General features: G+C 39.6%; 1 protein-coding gene across 4 annotated transcripts in view; it reads right to left on the bottom strand.

Moving 5' to 3' along the window:
• Positions 1–1,782: 1,782 nt before the first annotated feature.
• The window catches only part of ATOSA (atos homolog A), a 49,201-nt gene continuing 33,703 nt past the window's right edge, over positions 1,783–17,280 (bottom strand). The window contains exons 3-12 of one of the 4 annotated variants that reach the window (XM_061594950.1): positions 16,662–16,864; positions 16,022–16,147; positions 13,945–15,790; positions 12,581–12,691; positions 11,339–11,418; positions 10,054–10,162; positions 8,405–8,563; positions 7,141–7,209; positions 4,887–5,086; positions 1,783–2,775 (exon numbers count right to left, since the gene is read on the bottom strand). In XM_061594950.1, coding sequence (XP_061450934.1) covers positions 2,622–2,775; positions 4,887–5,086; positions 7,141–7,209; positions 8,405–8,563; positions 10,054–10,162; positions 11,339–11,418; positions 12,581–12,691; positions 13,945–15,790; positions 16,022–16,147; positions 16,662–16,864 — 3,057 coding nt within the window. In that variant the 3' untranslated portion in view covers positions 1,783–2,621. Of the gene's footprint in view, positions 2,776–4,886; positions 5,087–7,140; positions 7,210–7,567; positions 7,760–8,404; positions 8,564–10,053; positions 10,163–11,338; positions 11,419–12,580; positions 12,692–13,944; positions 15,791–16,021; positions 16,148–16,661; positions 16,865–17,280 lie in introns of those variants that run through there. The other 3 variants (XR_009758932.1, XR_009758930.1, XR_009758931.1) reach the window with 3 other exon arrangements.

The raw sequence follows: 17,280 nt of genomic DNA on the forward strand, positions 1-17,280 counted from the left end.
TACTTTTCAGGCATCTCAAGTGGGCTCTGAGGCTAGAAACTTTGAGAACCCCTGCCACAGTTAAAATAAACTTTGATTTAATGTTAATGAGCAGTGTGCCAGGGCACTTCATTCCTCCCCTGCTGTTGCTACACTGGGAAGGAAAAAAAACATGGGCTTGTTGTTTACTTATGAACCTGGGCTCAGTAAGCCAACAGCAAACCATGGCTTCCACTCATGGTTTGTTTTGAGAGAAACAAGCTACAAGCCAGGATCCAAGTAATGACAAGCCAGCCTATGGCTTGTTTCCTCCCTGTCAGGAGCACAGGAGAAGTGAAGTGCCTGCAGTTTCAGCAATGTGCATCAGAGTTCCGCTTGTTCATATTAAATCACAGCTTATTTTAACTGTGGTTTAATGTGATGTTTGAACAAGGCCAGTCTCATAAGTAGTCCAAGAAGAGGAAACCAAAAAACCTTTCAAAACTAGTGCAACATGAGCAGCTGAGGGTGCTCCTTGGTGGTTGCGTTTACAGGGCTGTGGGCCGCTCTAATAACCATTGCTGAAAGGAGTAACACCCGTGGGGATCAAAGCAGTCCTTCAGTTCTAAACTGAGAGCGCTGATTTTTCAAGACTGCTGGAGTTTCCCCCTAGAACCTCAAACTGCCCTAATTTTCAGATATGGGTGTGGTAGCTGTGGTTGGCAAAGATGAAAGAAAGGCCCTCTGTTAGGCCGGTGTCTACTATTACAGCTTTTATGTGGAGACGAATTTAAATCAACCTGCTTAGGGAGCAGTTGCAACGTGGCGAGTTACTTGCATGCAGCAGCTTATGATGCCAACTGGATTGTTTCTTTGAACAAATTACAGGCATCCAAAAGGAATAACATGTTTATGGTGATAAGTGGCTGCAGACAAGTATTATTTATTATTATTTATTTATTACATTTATACCCCGCCTTTCTTTTTCATGAAACCCAAGGCAGCTTACATATGGTTCCCAGGCAGTCTCCCATCCAGGCACTGACCAGACCTGACCCTGAGCTGGTCTTAGGTGCCTTCAGACCATAGCCTGGGACCAGTAGTTTGCTATGGGTGAAATGCAATGGCATTCATCAGTCAACAGACAGACACCACTGGCAGAACACACTGCTCCAGAGAGTTAAAGACCTTTTGGAGTAGAGTTTGGAGGCACAGAGAACGGAGGAGAGAAAATCGCATTACATGAGCAAAAATAAACACGATGTTGGATATTGCCTTATGGAGTGGCAATGAAGATCAACCTTGAGTTTACCTTTGCACAATTGTTCTTTGAGACAATGGGGCACTTCCCAAGAAAATTAAATGGTAGTTAAAAAGAAAGCAAAAACGTAAAACCAGCCGTTGCTACTTACTAATTAGAAATCAAGGGCTCCTTTAAGGCTCCTGATTGTTCGCTAGTGAGACTACATAGTGCACCCAATTTCTGCCCCAAGTGCCACTTATAGTAAGACCCACAGGGAAACACTTTCTTTGCTCTCGTAGGTATAAAACAACTGATTGACGGTGGTGGTTGCAAACCCCACAGTTTGATTTCAAACTGCCAAGAAAAATCCTTCGCTTCAAGTCATGGTGAAGTCAGGTGAGTGACAGGTGGGCAGCCTCAGCCATCTGTCCAAGTGGTCCACGGGGGTTGGGGGTCTGGCCCACTAACCAGATCCAGCTCCCCACTCTGTTCTGGAGTCACTTAGTGGCCTATAGTGGACCAAAAGAGCCCTATTAAGAGCATAAAGACCTCAAAATAAAACCAGAATACAAATGTTGCCTTTTTAACATATATTTAAGATATAAATACTACTTTGTGTTCACAGTACATCTTTTTTAAAAAAACAGTCTGAGAAAGTCAGGTATGGGACAGTTATGTAAATTGTTGATACTGATTAGAACAGTGTGAAAGGCTTTGATGGGAGGTCTTTAAAGGGGGAAGGGGTGTTGTTATGAGTCAGGTCAATGATGTGAATTAATGAAATAATTTTGCAGTACGATTTCAGGTGTTATCATGGGACCTATATGGGGGAAGAAATGAGCAATATGAAAAAAATACACAACCCATCCTGCCCTACATGCTTGCATAGTATGATAATGCAATGGAAGTTCAAAATCCCATCCTTGTTTTAAGCAGCTTAAGTATCACTTAAAAACACATCGCACAAAGTAAAGACTTCTGTATATATTTCAGATTTCAATATTAATGTCAAAAATACATAATATGATTTTACATAGGATTTGTGCTACATTAGAACAGTAAAGACAAACATCACTTAAGTAAAAGAAACATTAAATATTAAATAACCAAAAAATAAAATAAGGTGTAAACACTAAACTAATTTGGGAATCTGCTATTGCAACACGTCCAATGAAGTGGTTTATAACCAGTATAAAAAGATTAGGACTAAGTATGTTCCAGTCTGCTTGGAATACACAAAGCTCATTCCATAAGCTTTTTAAAGTACTGGTCCAAGAGCCTAGAAGAGCTTTGACTCTCATTTGTCCACCGTCTCACTTTCTTTGCTATTTAACTTTTACACAGCATACTTTACACCAATTGTTCATCTTAATAAATAGTAATCTGGTAATGGAGCAAATACTTTCATTGTTGCTTCTTGCTAACATCGGGGAGAAAACGGAGGATTTGTTGGAGATTCAGTGTAAGATTTGAGTTCGTATGCAGCGCCGCTATCAACTTCCATGGATTTTCGAGAGAACAAGAGTCTTACATCTCTGTAGAGGTAGATCTTTCCAGATTTAGAACTCTGGAACCTAGGAGAATAGATGTCAACATTGGTCACTGGTGACCGTAAAGCACATGTAAAAAACATGTTCCATCAGGACAATGAGACTTATAGAGAAAAAATTTCAACGGTCCAAATTACTTTTTGAACTAGTTCAAAAGGAATTGGGTGTTTTTAAGTTATCCTTATATAACCACTGCTTTAGGCAGGGCCGGTTCCAGGTTTCTGGGGGGCCCTGGGCACAATGGATCCCTTGTCCCCTTCCTAAGCGGTCACTGGCTCACCTTCTCCTGCCACCCATCTTCACTGCTGCAGAGGCTACCACTACCACCTCCTCCTCGATGCTCATTCGCCCATCCCTTCAGCGGCTGGAGGCTCTGGGTGCTCCATCACAAGCCCTTCCACAGCCACCACTGTCAGAAACACATTGTGCCCCCCCCCTCAGAAGCCACTCCCATGGCATGGGAGACCTCTTGCTCTCCCGTGGTGCCTCACTCAGCTGCTATGGTGTCCTGGAGTGAAGGTTCCTGAGCCATGGGAGCTGCTTCTGAGGGGGCGGGGTCCAACATATTTCTAGAGGTGGTGGTTATGGAAGGGCTTGCGGCTGAGCACCTGGAGCCTCCAGCCACTGAAGGATGGGTGAGCGAGCGTGGAGGTGGTAGCGGTGCTGGCAGACTGCCACAGAGACCTTATCCCAGTCTGCATCTGTGTTGCAATCGCTTTTTAAGATGTTTTTAAAGTAAAGCCTTTTTTTAAAAAGATGTTTTTAAAGATGTTTTGCTTTAATATGTTTTTTGGGATGTTTTAATATGTCTCTAAGGATGTTTTTAGGATTTTTTAGAGTGTTTTTAGCGTTTTGTTTGCCACCCTGGGCTCCTACTGGGAGGAAGCGGAGGATATAAATCAAATAAATAAATCAATACAATAAAAATGGGGGCAGGAAAAGTGCAAGACCTGACACTGGTGGGTGGTGGGACCGAGTCAGCTCTTGGGCCAGTGCCTGACCTGGCCACCCACTGGCGCCAGCCTGACTTGCACTTTGAGGATTAGGCTGAGAAATGTTATTTGAAGCAGGAAGAACAGATGAAAAAACAGTAACTGCAACTTTTGATTATATTTATATTCAAGCGAATTACTGAACTGGAGCACTAAGGCACAAACTGGAATGGTGAGCCTATTTGTTTATTTTTATAGCCTGTTTTTTCTCTCAGTCTTCCAAATCTACTGAGAAACAGGATAGACTTTTAGTGTAAAACTGAGCGCATCCCAAGCAGATGACCTCTTCTCTTGGAACTTGCCAAGAAAAGTTTTAACTAAGTTTGGGCATCAGCATATTTTAAAATCTTACAGAAGCTGGTTAGTCTCTGACAATTGTGGTTTACACATCAGCATAATGTTCTCAGTTTTGCAACAGCAAATTATAGGTTAGGTTTTCAATCACGTAGACACAAAGTACAAAGGCAGTCTACCAAAACTTCCAGAAGTTTTGATGATCACACTAACATGGACATGAAAAACAGCACAGGCAAACTGACCCTTAGGTTTAAAAGGCTGCTTTTATTTTGTTTGCAAATAGTTTGAATGTCAGGTTTCAGCCCTGGGCAATTTTTATTTTATTTTTTTTTGCTGACAACCTCTTCCTATGGGGCTTTCACAATGGAAGCGCTGACACAATTTTAATTAGGGCCTTCTAAACAGATGCTGCCACAAAGCAGTTTATAGTTGTATGACTTCATTTGTTTTAGAGAGAACTTGGATGATTTCAGCAACTAAAACTTAAGTCACCTGTTTCAAATCCATTGTTCGAGCAAAGAATGAAAACGCCATACATGTGGCCCATCTGACTTTTTATCTGCATAAGTAAAAGTACTGGTTAACAGTGTTCTGCACTAATTAAAAAGCAAGCTAATCGTACTCTATTTTTTAAAAAAGTATTGCTTGCACCTTCCTCTTTCAACAAGAATTTTAAGTAGAAACCTTATCCCAGTCTGCATCTGCACTGAATTGTTTAAGATGTTTTAACATTTTTTAGTTTGTTATTGCTTGTTTGTCACCTTGGGCTCATTCTGGGAGGAAGGGCGGGATATAAATTTAATAAATAATAAACATGTAAGAATTTTGCCGACTCAGCAGCCTTACCTCAGATGAATGAGGTAGCGTAGGAGTCGTTCTTCAGTATGTCTTCTATTTTCTTTATTAATGCTTCTCTTTGTTTCTCGTCTCACAGGGACAGAAAAGGTTCTTTGCCGTAGGAATGTTTGATGATTGGCTGGCATCTCTCGTAAGTCATATATCACCACAAACATCTTCACCACAGTCTTGTTGGGATTAAATAAGGTCTGAAAAGGACAAACAAATGACACTATCCTGCTGAACCACCAAATACTTGAAAATCAGATGTATTCAGTAACTGCATGTTCATACACCTCTGGCAGCTACATTATACTCTTGTTTTACTGAGCAAGCCAGCCAATATTCTTCAAGTTAACAGAATGAATGGTGGTAATTATGATTAACCCATACGTAGGGATGGAGGAGAAATTTGATTTTGTTTGCATTTTAATAAGAAACTGCCTAATTTGTGCTTCTTGGATCAATATGCAAAATGAAACACAGCCATCCTTTGAAATTCACATCTCTGAATTATGAGATGCAGTTATCCAGCCAAAATATGTAAAAATGCATATTGGTGAAAATATATAAAAATGAATTATATTGGGGAAATTGCTTGCAAGTGTTTGTATATCAGTCAAAACTGCATACAAAACTGTGTTTATTAGGAGAAATGTGCACAAAAATACAAGTGGTTTTGTGTGTTTTTTAAAGGAAATTGCTGTGGAAATGTGGAGAAGTGAATTGAAGATCGGAAAAATGAGAAACAAAAAATGATAGAGTAATTTCCCCTAGTCATTCTTGTTCCAGAAGGGCTTATTCCCTGGACATGGAAAAGCAGGTTTCAGATGTGTATGTGGTCATGTATCCCAAGCACATGAGGTAACATTAATTTCTTTTTATCCCTGTACTGCCTCCATTCAGACAGTCTTTTGAAACATCACATTTGCCAGATAAAGGAAGGATAATTTTATGCACCACCAGCAGCAACCCATTCAAGTGGCCAGCTCACTTTAAAAAGCCAACACTCATTTTCTGTTTCCAACCATAGGTAACTTTTACAAGCCTAAATTGACCAGCGCCACTTCCAATCAACTTACGATTTCATTGATCCTGTTTTCTGAGCAATAGTTACTTGTTAACCGAACAAAATAAACATTTTGTATCCTTAGGTAGGCTCTTGGAATTACTACTACTTTAAAATTGCACAGCAATTGCAAGTACTCTTGGATGAAACAGATTATCTTCACCAGTTCCAGTCAGGGTTCAGGCCTGATTATGAGACTGAATCAGCCTTGGTCACCCTGATGGATGGTCTTTATCAAGAGAGGACGGGTAGTGTGACCCTGCCATTCTAACTTGGTATCTCGGAGGCTTTTGATACAATTGCCCATGGTATCCTTCTGGGCTGACTTTGTGAGATGGGTATCGGAGGCACTGTTTTACAGTGGTTCTGATCCTAACTTCAGGATCATTTTCAGAGAACAGCATTGGGTGATTGTCTTTCAGTATAAATGTAGTGTCAGTTTTATTGCTTAAGCCAGTACACAGTTGAACAGGTCTATTAAAATAAAAAAACTGGTTGCACTATTAGATTTGTTCATCATTTTCTCTCCTCATTTTCTTTTTATGACACTCATTAGATATCACACCCTACAAAATCTCCGCATTTTGAAAACATTATTAACTTCACAGCAGGCAACAGATCAACTTCTCTCAACATTTGCTGTAAATTTAATAGGCTTGGAATGAGAACCATCAACACCTTCATAGCCATCTAGGTTTCATGGCCAATAAGTAATACAATGCAAGATTCCAAATTATTCTTATGGCGCTACTGTCACCTTGTAGCAAGCTCTGACCAAAGCACCTAGTAAAACCAAGGCCTGTTGATTCTGGAAGAGAAAGAGGAGACTAAGATTTAACATGCTTCCGACTCACCTCTCCAGTTATCCAGAAGTGATGGAGATTACCTCTGCAGTTGCTAGGCAACTGCCCACTATCCTCACTGCCTGGTTTCTGCTCCTCCAGACTGAGACCTTTAGCACAGCTGGTGAAAATTTGGCCAGGGAGGGGGACACTCCACTAGTTAATATCCATGAGGAGGTCCAGACTGGAATTCAAAATAATGGGAAATGTGAAGGAGGGGGAAGGGAGACATGGCACCAAATGATGCACCTAAGACTTTCCTAAGACTCTAAGGGGGTTTCCTAGTTTTCTTCATCAGCAAATGCTTAGCTGTATGTTGGACAGAGGATTGCTAATGTAACAGGGTACATACCACTTGTATTGTTCCTGAAGGAGGTACCCGGTAACCCCTTTTACCAAGCGACTCTAAAGCAATGACACCCTGTTGGAGTAACAGAAAAGCAAGAAACAAGAAATTATAAAACAGGCATTTGAATGCCCCCCTCCCCCCAGCCACCCTCAATATATGAGTCTGTTCCAACCCAAGCACTGGGGGCACTGGAAGTGCAGGGGTGCAATCTCTGGTCAGGAAAGGAGACTAAGAGTGAAACCCACTCTCTTTCCTTGTGGAATGAAAACTAAAGAGCAGATTGGGTGCTGTCGGACCTAGTTGCAGCTAGGTCTATAAAAGCTGAACTACTGATGTACTGAAAGGCTGAAGAGGAGAATTGCCAACCTTTACAGTAAAAGACCCTGCAATCCCTATTAGCTGAAATCAATATTAAGTGGACTCATCCTACCTGACTGAGACCACTACTAGGATGGGATGCTTGTGAGCCGTAACAGCTGACTTCCAATTGGCTGATGCTGCAAAGGCCAAAAAGAACTACAGGAGCCTCTCTGCTGTCACAAACTGATCGGAATACATATTTCCTGCCACCACCGGTTGGCTGAAGTAATTACAGCACACCCACATTCATTATTGACACCTGCTGGAGAGTTTAAGTGACAATGCTCTCAAGTTTCTGCATTTTTGTGAAACACACAAGGGATGCCACCTCACAAACTGCATCTCTGAATTAACCCCGAGTAAGGCCCAAAAGAAATAGAGTTCCATTGGCACATCTAAACCCTGGGAGGTCTTTTGCTCAGGTCCTGCTTGCAGGCTTCCCGTAAGCATCTGGTTGGCCACTGTGAGACTAGAATGCTGGATTAGATGGGCCACTGGCCTGATCCAGCAGCCTCTTCTTATGTGGAGGTGGACATTTTTGAACTGGAGGATAACTTGCTATTCTGTCTATGTTACCATCTCTTGTTAATGCTACTAATGTTTGTTAACTTGAATAAATACTGTCTAGTCATATATCATTTGGGATAGGGGATGCGGGAAGAGCGTTATCCAGACATTCAAGCTGAGGTCACAGATTTTCCTGGGTGGGGGCATGAGCCACAGCTGAACACAAAAAGGAGAAAAACTTCTAGAGACAGAACCCAGCCCTGGATGCTGATCCGAGAATTTCAACAGTACTATATGCTTTGAATCCCAACTGGCCCACATGTCTTTTAAAAACATGATTTTGTAAAAACATGCAAATATAAATTTTTCCATAGCTAAGCCATAGAGTTTAAATATCTACCATGTACGGAGAGGGCGCGTTGTCGTCAGAAACACTGTAGAATGAAACTTCAACCGGAAGAGTCATGTGTGTAGGACAGAAGACCCCACTTGCTCCCACTTCAGCTGTGAAGCCATCTACAGTGCCCAGGGGATCCAAACGATAGTTTAATACAGACTCCTGGAAGAGTGGAAAAAGCCATCTATGAAATGTAATAATGGATCATAGAAAGCCACCTGATACCAGGTCAGATTACTTCTCTTTCCAGCCCAAATTAGCCTACTCTGACAGCCAGCAGCTGTCCAGGGTCTTCATCAAAATGTTTATTGCTCAGTCCAAAGACCATTGCAGAACAGAACTGAATATGAAACATTAAGACATTGAAAGACTTTCATACAGTGTCAAAAATCACAATTAATAAATAAAATATATGACTAGCCTTAGAATAAATGGAGCAGTACTTGTAAAACAGATAAACATTACTATAACAGGAAGTAAAATAACATTTAACATTTAATATCATGTCAGAGAACAGTTTTTGCATTCATATCTCCAAATCTCTATGACACTTTACAGAGATGGAATCTAGGTTCTTGAATCTTTTCGGCCTTTTGGCTAAGATCAAGTGTTAAACATTTGCCAGAGTGGGACTACAACTCAGTTGTAGGTCCCAAATTCAAATCTTTGGCATCCCCAGTTAAAAGGGTCCAACAGCAACTGATGGGGAAAATATTTTCACCTCTTGGCTAAGATCAGCATAAACATTTTCCCTATCATTGCTCTTGGACCCTTTTAACTGGGGATGCAAAGGATTTGAACTTGGGACCTTTTGCATGCAAAGCAAGTACTCTACTACTAAGTTTTAGTTTCACCCTGGCAAATGATGAATTAACTCTGGTTAATTAAAGCTGCCATCCTAAGCCCACTGTCTAGAGTAGAGATTTGAAGCCTCTGATTTAAACTGATGCAAGTCAGTGGGGTTTTTATTTTTATCTATTATGACGTTATTATTGAATTTTTATCCCGCCCTTCCTCCCAAAAAGAGGCCAGGACAACAAACAAGTGATAAAACCCTAAAATCACATTAAAAACAATTCCAATACAGAAACAGACTGGGATAAGGTCTCTACTTAAAAGGCTTATTGAAAGAGGAAGGTCTTCAATAGGCATGGAAAAGACAACAAAGACGGTGCCTGTCTAATATTTAAGGGGAGGGAATCTGAAGTGTAGGTGCCACAACACTAAAGGCCCAATTCCTATGTTGTGAAGAACGGACCTTCTGATAAGATGGTATCTACAGGAGGCCCTCACCTGCAGAGCGCAGTGACTGACTGGGTATATAAGAAGTGAGACAATCTTTCATTTAAATATATTTTCCACTTTATCCTACACAATTTCAAGGCAGCTAACATTGTTAACACCAATATGCATTATTTAAAACAAAAACAACTGAAACAACTTAAGATGACATCAGGAGCAGCAGGCAGGTTAAAAAACTAGTAAACAGATACAACCAACTTATATCTTGAATTAAAAGGTCTGGGCAAATAAAGTCATTTTCAGGCACCAGGTGCACAACCCTGAAAAAACATGCTTAGAATTACACTAGACATGCCACAGTAGAGTATTAACACATTAGTTACAGAGTAAGTATTTTCATGTACAATTACCTCAAAGTTTCCAAGGAGGCTAAGACCTGTTACGGGTGGTGCGCTGGAACTCAGAAATGGTTTCTCATAGACATCTGGATCACTCTCTCTCCTTATGCACTCTTGTGGGCTATTTGAAAAGTTTGTAAGAAATCAAGAGTCACAACTTTTGTCCTCCACAGTTATATGCACATAAATATTTTATGTTTAAATGCAGACTTTGAACTACTTATGCCATGGGTGGCTAACCTGTGTGCCTTCAGACGTTGCTGGACTATAATTCCCATCATCCTTTGCCATTGGCTATGCTGCCTGGGGTTGATGGAGTAGTTCAACAGTAGTTCAAAAATACCTGGAGGCCCACAAGTTAGTCACCCCTGATTTATGCTTGGAAGTTAAAGGAACATACATAATTGTAAATTTAAGTAAGGTACTCTCAAAAATATGAGCTAACACCAATTTCTCATAGATTCTGCTTCTATAGATTTGAAAAAATTACCAGTCTGACTGGTATCATGTAGGCATCTTTCTGTGTAATCATCTGGAAGTTCCCAAAAGTTGAATTCACCAGTGTTCTACAGAAAATGTGTGTGCCTTCAGCAAAACAAGCCAGGCACAAAGTGTCTTAGCCCACCAGTTAAAGCAGTCTGCTTTGTCTCAGTGACAAGGTACAATTAGCCCAGATGATATTGTTGAATCTGGACACTGCACCATTTTCTCAATAAATTCAAGAGCTATAAAATGGAAGGTTCTTACTAAATTATACAGAGATTAAAAATTTTAAAGTCTCCATCACTACACAGGAATATAATAAAATGTTAAAAGCAGGGCTGTCGCCACCTCATTAGAGAAATCTTCATTGATTAATTTACTAAAACTAAATTGATTTAATCAATTAACCTGAATAAAATTTGCATATGACTGAACAATACTTTTGAAGTATTTAGGTGGTGCACTGATATTCATAGCTGGCACCATTTTCAAAGCGGCATTCCCCCTTCACTCTCACACAGGAGGGAACGGCCATTCTAGAAGGCTACCTGCCATCTGTAGTGAGGTTTTTTTTAAAAGTTTTGCTCAATTAATCATGGATGTCTTTTTAGTTGATTTAGTTAGTTTTTAAAATCAACTAGATTAAAATCAACTAGAAAGTTGCAGTCATAGTTACAGTATGCAAAAGATTAGCTGAGTCCAATGAGAACTCATTGAAGATGTGCACCTGTGCTTTCTTCATAATACTTTTACCCACCTTCAGCCACAATTACATTGCAAAAACAAAAATATTAGAAAAACATTTTAAAAATACCTTCTGGAGGACAAACATTTCAATTGTATTAATGATGTATCTAAATCAAAACATCCAGATCGTGTTTTTCTTTCAGGAACCTCAAAAGAAGGAGAGTGGGAGAAAAACAGAGTTAAGTTTTGACTGCAAGACCTTAAGTCTTTATATCAACAAATTGTAATGTTTATGGGTGTGACTGAAGTGGAAAAAAAGAATGTAGCCAGGCACTAGAACTGAAAAGGAACTCTATAACCAATTGTTTGAAGGACAGATTGATTGGTTCGCTTTTTTATTCAAGTCATTTGATATGGCAGTAAGTAATCTGTGATGAAAATTGGCTCTTTCCATTTAAATTAATTGGAGCCAATGCATATTAGTATGCGCACACTTGAACACAAATATATCTCTGCATCAGAATGCAACACGAGCAATCTAAATTATACAGTTAACCCAACAAGAGCCTTAAAACAGAAAGCTCTAATTACCCACCCTATTCTCTTGATTGTAAGCTGTTTTAAATGTTTTTAAATATTGTATTTTTGAATTGTTGTAACCTGCCCTGGGGCCCCATGGTGAAGGGCAGGTAAGAAATCTTACAAATAATACTAATACCGAAAAAGGAAGTGTTATCTGCATGAAACTCATCCTGCTAATGCAAAAAGGTGGCATGGAAGAAAAATTAAAAATATCTCCTGCATAGAGTACCTGGGGTTGTACACACAGTGTTCCAGTGTTGTGTGTGTTCCATCCAAGAAGTTACTATGGCACTGACACCCCTGACATCAACAGTCATTCGTTTGTGTAGGAGGAAATAACCCACTCAGGTTACCCCCTTTTCCCAACAGGCAATCAGCAGTGTCCAAGCTGATTGCATTAGCAGTGCATTTTGTGGGAAGATCCTTTTTTGCAGGGTTGTCTATGGATCAAAGCCAGGGTCTCTCAAGAAATAATGTGTTCTAGTTCATGTGAGCTAAAATTATGAAGTTTTAATTCTGATCCTTTTTCAGTCATTTCACAATGCTTTCATTTGCACTCTGAAAAAAAGTACACAGCCAAACCCCTATACGAGAGACTAATCTCCCACCAAATGAGGCTATCCTTTTGTAACATATTGTTTTGTTTATACAAATAAGTATTTTAATAGGTAAATGCCATAGCAAGGGAGTAGAAAACAAAAACAGCCACAATATTTAAAATACAGCACCTACTGGGATTTTTTAAAATTATCATGAAAGGGAGCAGAGCTACGTAATAGAAACTTACAGGACTTGAAAGTAGAGGCAATCCAGTTCGAGGGTGGAAAGCCTTAGTAGATGTTCCATCCAGATGGCGAAAATTGTTTCTATGCCACACGTGTTTTAGTGGTACTGCGCACTGCCCGAAGGAAAAAAAACAGCTATAAATAGGAAACCCATCGAGTTCAGTTCTCCTCCACATTTTACATTACATCTGCATAGGTGATCTCTCATGTGCAATGTCTCATCCTAAGTTTAGCTTCCAAAATTCTTAAGGAGGTGAAAAGGACAGGTTACTCCACTTTAGTTCCCCATGAGTCTGAGCGACAGACAGGGGCAATGGCAGATCTAATGCAGGTGGCATCTACAGTACAATACCAGTAGAAATTTCATTAAGGGATTGTCCAACTACAAATCCTTGCTTTGGGATAAAGAAGAGTACATCTCAGGTTTCTGGTTTAGTGCTAAAGCGCTAAACTGAAAACAGAAGAAAGTTCCCTTGCAGATGTGCCTTCAGCAGCTCATTTTAAGATTACAACTCATTTTAAACAGCTAAATTGTCAAATTACAGTTTATAGAGAAGCTCATTTACATTCCGATCCAAGTAGCTAGTGCATGCAGAGTTGCTCTTTACCTGCATTGCTACACAAACAGGCATTGTTTATTTGTAAAATCAAGTGTCCATTATGGAGCATTGTTCCTAGGACTGCTGTATCAAAGCTAAGGAATACCATGGAACAAAGGTGCTTTAACTGGAGAACTAGAACATATTCTATTTTATAGCAGCATGATGTTTTAGAATAATTGATAATCTTATAGCATAAGTCATAGTGGGCAATCAGGGCTCTGATACATAAGTATATTATTAGCAAAGATGATAAAGAATATATAAATATTCAACTTCATATGCAAAGGAACAGCATGAATGTGCTTTTGACTGAAGTAGTGCCAACTATAAGGTTTTTAGATAACCCACAAAAGATTAGAAGTGTCATCCTGAAAGCTGCTGCAGTCAGACAGACAACATCTATGTATCCATTCATCATGGATGGATTCAGCTCCAGCTAAGAACCCCCCCTTCAGCAAGTAAGTGCTATCCTAAACCTATTGCAATCAGAAGGAGAGAATGCCTAGCCAGGCACCCATTTTCCCTGCCTCCAACACAGTTGCATATTTTGCTTGCAGCAATTATGCCAAGTCTGGATGCCACCATTTTGCTGGCATAAAACAGCTACACCTAGGAGGTATCCTGCATGGACCTGCTAAAGTATATGGGGGCCTGGACATGTTTCATAAATCACCTTCAGTATTTTATAGGGAGAAAACAAGATAGAAATTAAATATATGATTAATCAGACACATTTTAAAAAATGAAATTTAGCCACCACCCACCAGCGTCTCTGCATTCTTCTTTTGTTCAAGCAGTGCCACCAAGCAGTCTTCTACAGGCTTCTTCTGAGAACGTTTTTGAACTTCACAGTCTGTTGGATCATCATTCTCATCATGTGCATTTTTCACTTTTTCTTGTTTGTTTTTGCATTTGAAACCTTCGTGATCTTTATGTAAATAATTTTCAATGCTAGTCAGTTGGGAGTTTTGTTCACAAATATTTGGTTGTTTAGAGTCTTTATTTAAGCGCTTAAGTTCATTTTTGTGCAAACTGTCAGGTGCCTGTGTTACCGTCACTTTCACATTTTCAAGTATTTTGGACTGATGCAACTGTGGATTGTTTAAACAGTCTGGGATGTTGTTTTCGCTAGTGATTGTTTTGTCCTTCTGTTTATCTGTGCAAATTAGGTCATCACTGCTATTGTAATCTGAACACTGCTTGGCCATACCTTTCAATACCACTTGAGATTTATGAGGGCAACCAGAAAGTAAATATTCTAATTTGTCTGCCAGTTCAGATTTACAATCTTCTTTGCTACATGATTGTTTTATGTCTGTTAACGGACTTTTATTTCTATTGATTTCAGATGGCTGAAATGTGTTTTGGACTACTTCATTAGGTTCTGCTAGCAGGAGTTTCCTTCTTGCTTGGGATTTTGGAGACAACTTCAATTCTGCATCATATCTAAATGAATTCAAAGGGGTTGCTGGTGTTTTACCTTTTGTTTTTTGGTTGTCTTTCAAGGAAGTCAATCTGGAATTAGAGAAAGGATCTGAAAATATTTCCTTGCCTTTCTTCAACAGGTTGTCCTCTTCACATGAAGTGTGAAAAGCCTTTGGATTAACTGAACTAATTTCATGAACATTAAACACAGGATGACTAACATGAGACATGGGTGGATCACAGTGAATCAGGTGCTGGGCAATCCTTGCTATAACCTCCTGCCGCTCTTGAAGTAAAGAGCTTATCAGAGGGTTAGCTTCATCTATAGTTTGGCGGGAGCACTGGTTAACTGGAACATGAGAATCAGACAATGGTGTTTCTGTTCTTATTCGAGATTTTCCAACATTACTATTTTCTGATGAAGTAAGTTCTGAGTTAGCAACAGAAGTAGAGGACAATTCCCTTCCTTTCTTCACCAAACATTCCTCTTCATATGCACTGCGTGTAACTTTTGAGTTAACCAAACCTGTTTCATTTGTGTTGAACGGTCGTCCCATGACAGGTGACGTTGCTGGATCACAGTGAATCAGATGCTGAGCAATTCTTGCTATAACTTCATGTCGCTCTTGGAGTAAACAGCCTATCAAAGGAATAGACTCTCCTAATGACTGGCGGGAAGAGTAGCCATTATGTACATGGGAGTCAGCTAAACAAAACGATTTTAAAGCTCTCTCTGATGTTTCTTGTGGTGACGTCTTACTGTCAACAGCAGCCATGTAGCATTGACCTTTAGATTCTGATGCCCCAAAGTCAGACACAGGTCCAGTTGATGGGTAGCGTTTCAGGCTTTTGACAGCTGTACTAAACTCAGGGCCTTTTTTCACACCAAGCAAACCTTCAGTTCTCATTATTCTGCCACAAGCATGCTGTGAGGTGGGCACACTGCATTGCTCTGCCTTAATGGAATCACAGTGCTGGTGGATATTATGCTCATCTGTCCTCTTTTCATAAAAGCCAAGGTTGGTGTGAATACTGCAGGTCAGGACTGGATAGTTAGATTGTCTAGGCAAAGACTGGACACTGACTTTCAAGGCCACATTGTGAGAAACATTTGGAACAGGGAAAAAATGCTCAGTTGGTGTCTGGGAAAATGCCCACTGAAGATCCACATGTGCAGCACTTACTCTGAAAAATCAGAAAACAAGGTATATGGGTGCTTTAATGCAGAACCAGTTATTTATATATAATCCAATAAAATTGATGTTCTTTTTCCTGAACCCTCAGAGTACGCATCTTTTACAAATTTATCCTATACAAGGTCATGCAGAGAACCACAATCAGAGGAGCCACTGCTTGTCTCTAGTCACCAAATGTTTGCTAAGAACAAGTGAGTGGTGATTTCTCCTTAAGACTTACCTGTAGAGTATATTACGAGGGACTGCTCCATGTGAAACACTCAGCCAAGCACTTAACTGAGAAAAGAACACAAAAGAGCGGACAGCCAATAAGAGGGTCTTCTCTTCAATAAATCGATCCCCACTTCTAAAAATACATAAAACAGAAACAAACGTGTGGATAAAAAAATTATACAAAGAAGATAGCAAAACAGTAGTTTGGTTTTGATAAGATTATCCAAAAAACAATAACAATGGGTAAGAAAATCAAATTTGCTTTCTTATTTCTACTGTACCTACAAGGTACGTAGTATATTAAATATTAAAATAAAAATTAGGCATACACTTTTAATGCCATCCAGAATAGAGAGGCTGGCTTATCTTTCTCCCTTGTGGATTCAATTAAATCTGCTCCAATTACTCATAAGCCATTACCGCACAAAACTAGAATGCACCATTTGCATAGTCAATGAATATGTAAAATTGCAGAAAAGTAAACTTCAATTTAATATTCTTATACAAAACAATAATAATGAATCTTACAAAATGGAACTAAAGCCCAAACCAAGGCAAACCAAAGAAACTAAAACATACACACCAGCCTGTTCAGAAAACATTCAGTAGCCTTAAGAGTCTAAATCAACTCTCATATATAAACTTACTGTCGTGGAACTGGCTCCAAAATCCACCTTTCTAGCAACAGTGCATCTTGCTTGATTGCAGGATCGTTTATGTCATTCCCTTCTGTTGTGGGCCCTTCATCACTATAACAACAGTCTGGAAGTAGCATCACTTCTATCATAATAGGAATATTATTCTTCCACAACAACGTAACCTCGGACCTCGTGCGCCTAGCTTGACGACACTTGAATAAAAGAATGAGACAGCACCTATATTAGATTTTAATCTCCTTCTAAGGTACAAGCCAAAGAGACACATACACCAACTCTAGTACTGGAAGATGCAAAGTCTATAATGTATTTTTGAAGGTGGCACCACTTAGCAAAGCCTTTCTTGAGTCGCTTCCAGTTCATCCAGCTAGTGTGATTAAAGCATGCCAGTTTCTACAGCCAACAGCACCCAAGAGAGTGATATGACCAGACACCCAATCATACTGTGACTTTCTAAATTCAATGGTTTCCTCAATATTTCAAAAAAAGGTAATTAATCTAGAACTGACCCAGTAGTGATAGATGTGAACTCAAAATATCAGAATTTGGTCATATTTATTTACTCAACAGCATGGCTACTGTATATCTCTATATTGTCCTATCTGATTTT

The sequence above is a fragment of the Rhineura floridana genome, chromosome 14 (assembly GCF_030035675.1).
Source record: "Rhineura floridana isolate rRhiFlo1 chromosome 14, rRhiFlo1.hap2, whole genome shotgun sequence".
Lineage (NCBI taxonomy): Eukaryota > Metazoa > Chordata > Lepidosauria > Squamata > Rhineuridae > Rhineura > Rhineura floridana.